The 6,892-nt window shown below is 37.0% G+C and overlaps 1 protein-coding gene across 1 annotated transcript; it reads left to right on the plus strand.

Moving 5' to 3' along the window:
* The first annotated feature begins 6,219 nt into the window (after positions 1 to 6,219).
* Positions 6,220 to 6,692, plus strand: LOC132372461 (SH3 domain-binding glutamic acid-rich-like protein 2). The gene has a single exon (XM_059934533.1). It carries the CDS (start codon positions 6,220 to 6,222, stop codon positions 6,538 to 6,540), a length of 321 nt encoding a protein of 106 aa, XP_059790516.1. The 3' UTR covers positions 6,541 to 6,692.
* The last annotated feature ends 200 nt before the right edge of the window (positions 6,693 to 6,892 follow it).

The raw sequence follows: 6,892 nt of genomic DNA on the forward strand, positions 1-6,892 counted from the left end.
AATTGAGTTAAATTGTAGGGCATCCAGCTGGTGTCCCGGAATTTCTTGGTGTTGGGGAAGAAAAACCCATATGTGGTGTCAGAAGTGTTGTGAGGATGGTGGTAGTATTGTGAGAGTAAAAAAGAAACACAGGGGAAATTAGTTTTTCATACACAGAACTGTTTCTGAAATTTTGCAATTAAATATAAGGCAATGTTGCTACAATGATGCAATGAATACCTTGCACATTTTTTTCATATTAATGGAGATGTATTAATACCTAGGTGAATACCTAAGGTTTGATGGACAAAAGTAAGTGCAAATGTAGTTCTTTTAGATATTAGATCTTACCAAATTCCATTCTGTAGGAATTTCCACCAGTAATATACTAGAGTGTCTGTTTCTCCACAACCTCAACACAATAGTATGTGCTCAACATTCGAATTTTTGCCAAAGCGATAGGTAAAACTGGCATCTTAGTGGTTTTAATTTGAATTTCTCTTATTGTGAGTAAAGTTGAAAATATTTCCATATGTTTACAGGCTATTTTTATATCATTTTTTGTTAATTTCCTGTTTTCTCAATTTGTGAGAAGTTCTTTATATATTAGGAATATTAGCCTTCAATGTGTGACATACATTGCAAATGTTTTCTCCCAGTTTGTCATTTGTCTTCTGAATTTGCCTCTGATGATTTTTGCCATGCCAAAATTTTTTTTTAGATATTTAAATTTAGCAATATTGAACTGGATTTTGAGTCGTAGTTAGAAAGCTTTTTCTTTCTCATCAGATTCTAAAGAAATTCACCTACTTTTCCTACACGTATGGTTTTATTTTTTATATTTAGACCTTCTATGCTTTCGGAGTTTATTTTTGTGTATGGTGTGAGGCATAAATCCAATTTTATCTTTATACAAATGGCTGTCCATTTGTCACAACAGCATTTATTAAAACATTCATCTTTGTCCCTGATGATCTGATAATTTTTAATATAGTACTAGATGTATAAAAAAGTCACGTTTCATTATCAATAGCTCCTTGATGCCAGCTGCTATTGCCATATTAATATTCCCAAACACAGTTGTTATTATATAACATTTACCCTATCCTAAATAACAGCACCCAAACCACCAATATGTGACAGTTTTTAAATTAAGTATGAAAGTTTAAGCTTCCTGCCGCTTCTTGCAATATGGCAGACAAGGTATTCTGAAAAAACTCTATTTAAAACATGTAAAAATTCTGGATAAGAGTCAATAAACAGCACTGAGAATGCATTTCTAGGCTTAAAAGAAAATAAGTTAAACCAAAATGAAGAGAAAACTGAAATCTGATCAGGAAACAGGATGGGAAGCAGGAGTTGAGTTATTTGTCAATATCAGGAAATAAACTGCTGTGACCTTTAGCCCATATAAGGCAGGAAAACTAATCTATGATCCCAGAAAAAGCCAGATCTCATAATAGTATTCCCTTAAAGAAAGGGTAGAATGTTTAAAAATCTATCTTGTGGCTCACAGGGAAATCTTGGGCCAGCCAATCCCACTTCTTACAATATAGTCTCAAGAAATACTTGTATTGCATACATGTGCCAGGAGACATGTACAAACATAAAAATAAGTCAAATATCTAAGACTTTTAAAAAATTGTGATGAACTCATTTAATAGAAAAATACAGCATTAGAAATGAATACTCTACCCTAATATCAACACAGATGAAACTCACAAACAATGTTGAGCAAAAGAGTAAGTAAGATACATGTTTTCAATTTAAAATACATGTAAAGTAAAGGATGCATCTTATCTAGGCATGTCCACATAAGTAGTATACTACAAAGATGTTCAAAGAAATGATAAATACAAAACTCTGCTTCTGTTCAAACTCTGGAAGCGGAGAAGAAAGTGAGTGTAAGGAGTACATGGAGGGCTTCAAAGTGTTAATAACGTTTTATTTCTCAAGCCGGGTGTTGTTTTATTAACATCTGTTTATATCTTATATTCAGTTCATTTATTTACTCTACAAAGATTTGTCAATCACCTACTATGTGACAGGTGTCATTCAAGGCAACTGGCGAACAAAACAGATGAAAAATTGTGGCTTTGGTGGAGCTTGTGTTCTAGAGGAGGAATACAAAAATAAATTTTAAAGTACTATAAGTAAGTAAAAAACTATATAGTATGTAAGAGGAAAACGAATAGCAACATAAGTTGTGCTGGTAGTACAGGTGGTAGAAGGAAGGTTCATTCAGCATAATGTAGGGTGGGACGTCTCACTGAGGTGGCATTTGAGCAAAGACTTAAAGAAAATGAGGGAGGATAAGATATTTTGAAAGAAGAGCATTTTAGCAGGTACAACAGCTAGTGCAAAGCCCTAAGGCTGGCGCATGCCTACAGTGTTCATGGATTAGCAAAGATGCCAACATTGTTGTAGCAGAGTGAATAAAAGAGAAAGTAGCAGAAAATGAGGTCAGAATTGTAAAGGGTGGTGGTTAGAGATATTCTAGGGCCTTGATGGCAAGTGTAAAGGTTTTGACTTTTGCTCTGAGTGAAATGGGGAGTTAATAATACAAGACTATGAGCAGAGAATTGACTATTTTTTCTTCTATTTTTTCTTCCAGTTTTATTGAGATATAATTGACATACAACACTGTATAAGTTTAAGGTATATAACGTTTTGACTTACATACATCATGGAATGATTACTACAATAGATTTAGTGAATATCCATCATCTCATATAGGTACAACATTAAAGAAATATAAAAATATTTTTCCTTGTGATGAGACCCCTTAGGATTTGCTCTCTTAACAACTTTCACATATACCACACAGCAGTGTTATTTTTATCATGTTGTACATTACATCCCTAGTACTTATTTATCTTTTAATTGGAAGTTTGCACCTTTTGACTACCTTCATCCAATTCCTCCTGCCCCAATTCCAAGCTGACATTTTTTTTTTACTTCCTTTTTAAAGTATCAGTCCTCTGAGGTGTGAAGAATAGACTGCAAGGGGACAAGAATATAAGTGAGATAACCAGTTAAAAGGCCACTGCAATAATCAAGGCAAGAGATGATGGTGATCTGAACCAAGATAGTAGTACAAGAGCTAGTGAGAAGTAGTCAGATTCTGCTCTGAATTTAGAGACAACAGGATTTCTGGATGGACAGAACATAAAATATGAGAGGGAAAAAAAAGTGTCTAGGAAAACTCCAAAGTGTCTGGCCTGGGCAAAAAGAATAGTTATCATTATCAAGTTAGCACATCTTTTTCCTTGTAGTATTCTTTTGTAACTTACATTTTTTAAATAAAGGTATTATTCATACATATTATACTAGAAATTAATTTTCCCTTCAATATATGTCTTGGAGATCTTTCCGACTCATTACGTATAGGTCTAACATGTTCTTTTTGGTGACTGAAAAACATTCTTGGTGATTCTAGTATTCACATAGGTGATCCTTCCAACACCCTGGTCTCTGTATCCTACCACTTATTCCCATGGTCATACTTTAGACCTGTGCTGTCCAATATAGTAGTCATAAAAAAAAAAAAAAAGAATAGAGTTATTATGAACTGACTTAGGAAAGACTGTGAATTTGAACAATAGAAATTTATATTCTCACGGTTCTGGTGGCTGGGAATCTGAGATCTAGGTGTCAGCAGGTTTGGTTTCTTCTGAGGCATCTCTCTTAGGCTTGCTCTATTCTCTTTGTGTGTTCACATGGTCTTTCTTCTTTGCACACATGTCTGGTGTCTCTCTGTGTATCCTAATCTCCTCTTCTTATAAGGACAACAGTCAGATTGGATTAGGGCCCACGAATAGGACCTCATTTTACCTTAATTACCTTTTTAAAAGCCCTATCTTCAAATACAATCACATTCAGAAGTACCGGAGGTTAAGACTTCCACGTCTGAATTGGGGTTGGGAGTGAGGGGGTCTGGGACACAACTGAGCCCATAACAGTGGGTAAGTAGGTTTGGGATGGAAGATTAAGTAGTTTAAGTAAGTACATGTTAATTTAAGATATTTTGGACATCTACATAGAGGTGTTGAGTAGGCAGTGTGACACATGGGTCTAGAATTCAGGGAAGAAATAATAGCTAAAGATATAAATTTTAGTGTCAGCAGTGAAGTTTAAAGCCAGGAGACTTGATGAGATCATCAAGGGAGTAAGTTTAAGCAGAGAAGAAAAAGAGGACCAAGGCTGGAGCCACTGGACTCCCTAAAAGTAAGTAATTGACAATGAGCAAGAGCTATCAAAGGAAACTGACAAAAGACTCTAAGAAGAAGCTTCAATAAGCCATGAAAAACAAGGCAAAAGTAGCAAGAAAGAGGGAATGATGCAGTAAATATTACTGAGAGGTCAAATAAGATGAGGTCTAAGAATTGGTCAATGAATTTGTCAATATGAAGGTCATTGGTGAAATTGTTAAGTGTTACATTGGTGAAGGACAGAAACCTGAGTGGAATGGGCTTAAGAGAGAATAAAACCAGAGAAACTGAAGTCAGAGTAAAGATAAGTGTTTCAAGAAATTTTGTCTTAAAGGGGAACAGAGGAAAAGGAGAATGGCTGATGAGGAATACGGGGTCAAGGGAAACTTTTATTTTTAAGATGGGAGAATAATGCTGATGAGAAAGATCCCATAGAGAGGAGAAAATTGATGATGGAGAGAATTGATAGAGCAATTTCCTCAAGTGAATGAGCAAAACTGTGATCTGCTAGAGGGATTATCTTTTGGTGGAAGGAGTAAAGACAATAACAGACTTATATACATTATGTATATATTATATATACCAGGTATATAATGTACTGTATAACGTATATATAATGCACTTATATATCATATATTATTTGCATATATGTAAAGTATTTCAGGCTTAAGTATCACTTAACTTTAAGAGTTAATGTTTTGCCTGCCTCTCCCCCTGTTCCGTTCTTCTGGAAAATGCCCACTCATACTAGGTGGGTGCTTGTGTAGAGGAATGTGGGCTGCTCATTGCCCAGAGGGATGAATATATATGATTCACAACAGTTTATAGTAAATGATTCAGGTATAGTCATGTGACCACTCAGTGTCCTTCCCTGAATTTTTCAAATAAGAGCTGAGGAAATGTTCTTCTTTCCTCTTTGATCTCAGTATTGCAAGGCTGTAAGCTTGAAACTTCCTGCCATATGGGTAAGCTGTTCTAGAGAATAAAGCCCATAAAGCGTCAAACAAAGAGAGGATGCAGAGAATAATTTATTCCTGACATTGTTTGTGTCCAGGGTTCTGGTTGTCATTAAGGTCGTCTCTACAGAGTCCTTCCCAGTAAACTGAACTGTGAATATCTTTTTTAGTTGAAGCTAAAAGAGGATAGTCAAGGTATTCAGGGACCTACAGAGCTGATACAAATCATACTTCTGGTCTTTTCTTTCTATCATAACAGTTGTTCTTTGGGTTTCATCTGCACGAAATTGTAATTGCAATCAAACTTAACTTTTCCTCATTTCTCACACCTTACATCCTAATAATCAGCCAATTCTTCAGCCTCCACAATCAGTCTTTCCTGAGTCAGAGCCTCACCTCTGCCATTTTAATCCAAGCCACCTGCATGTCTCACCTTGTTGAATGAACAAATGATTCTTGATTCCTGACTTTTTTCTAGGTTTGCTCATTCTGTTTCCTCTACCAGGGGTTCGCCATCTACTTAGCCAATACTGTCCCCTGTACTATGTAGGGTCCTGACCCCTCCAACCTAAAGTGACTTTTCCCTCATTAAAACTCCTTATCTCTCTTATGTGACTTCTTTCATTTTTGCTTTGCCTATAGTTACTTGGGACCCTCTTATAAGATGATAATCATATTGAGAGCAGATTCAGTCAACACTGTTTATCTACAACCCCTTGTATATACTATGTTCTCAACAAGTATATATTATGCTAAGTTATTAAAAATTAACCTCGTATTTTTTTGCCATTTAAGAAAACTCTATTTGATTGGGGGAAATATTAAGCAATATAGGTTATGATATACTCTGCTACTACTTACAAAGTGACTTTTGATACATTTTAAGATTAGTAACAATGGGTGGTGAAAAGATGAGACTTTACGCCTCTTGGTATCCTTTGTTTACATTAGTTTATGTTCCCTTTTCCACTCTAAACTTTGTTTAAGACTGAGAAAATTGATCTGCAGACCGGGCTGGAGGGATCCGGATCCCTGCGATCCTCCCAGACCGGAGCGCTGTGCCTGGCGAGAGGATGGTCATCCGCGTGTTCATCGCCTCCTCCTCGGGCTTCGTGGTGATCAAGAAGCAGCAGGATGTGGTTAGATTTCTGGAAGCCAACAAGATAGAGTCTGAGGAGGTGGACCTCACGACGTCAGAAGAGCAGAGGCAGTGGATGTACAAGACCATCCCGCCGGAGAAGAAGCCTGCTCGGGGCAACCCTCTGCCACCTCAGATATTTAATGGCGACCGATACTGTGCAGATTATGACAGTTTCTTTGCATCCAAGGAAAGCAACACAGTCTTTTCATTCTTAGGCCTGAAATCACAGTTGGCATCAAAGGCAGAACCTTAGCGAAGACAAGTGGAAGAGGACGGAGATGCGTTTTGGAGCGCCCCTGGTACTCAGCACACACCTGCTTACCTAATGCATCACTGTGACAGAAGCCACATGCATTATGAGTAACTTTGCTTGCCGTGGAAAAGGTGTTTTGGGAAGACATGGGTCTAATGGGATTGCATGAGTGCTTTAAACCAAATCAGGACCATGGTGGGTTTTTTTCTTGTTTTCAGAATTGCCTGCAGTTGACTCACTCACCCGGAGGAGGTACTGTCACCTGTTACAGGTGTGCTTCCTGAATAACTGAGTGATAAGCGGGTGGCACCATCAGAGAGAAAGTACTGGATCTGTCCTGGGTTGTAGTTGA

This window comes from Balaenoptera ricei, chromosome 10 (assembly GCF_028023285.1).
Source record: "Balaenoptera ricei isolate mBalRic1 chromosome 10, mBalRic1.hap2, whole genome shotgun sequence".
Taxonomy (NCBI): Eukaryota; Metazoa; Chordata; class Mammalia; order Artiodactyla; family Balaenopteridae; genus Balaenoptera; species Balaenoptera ricei.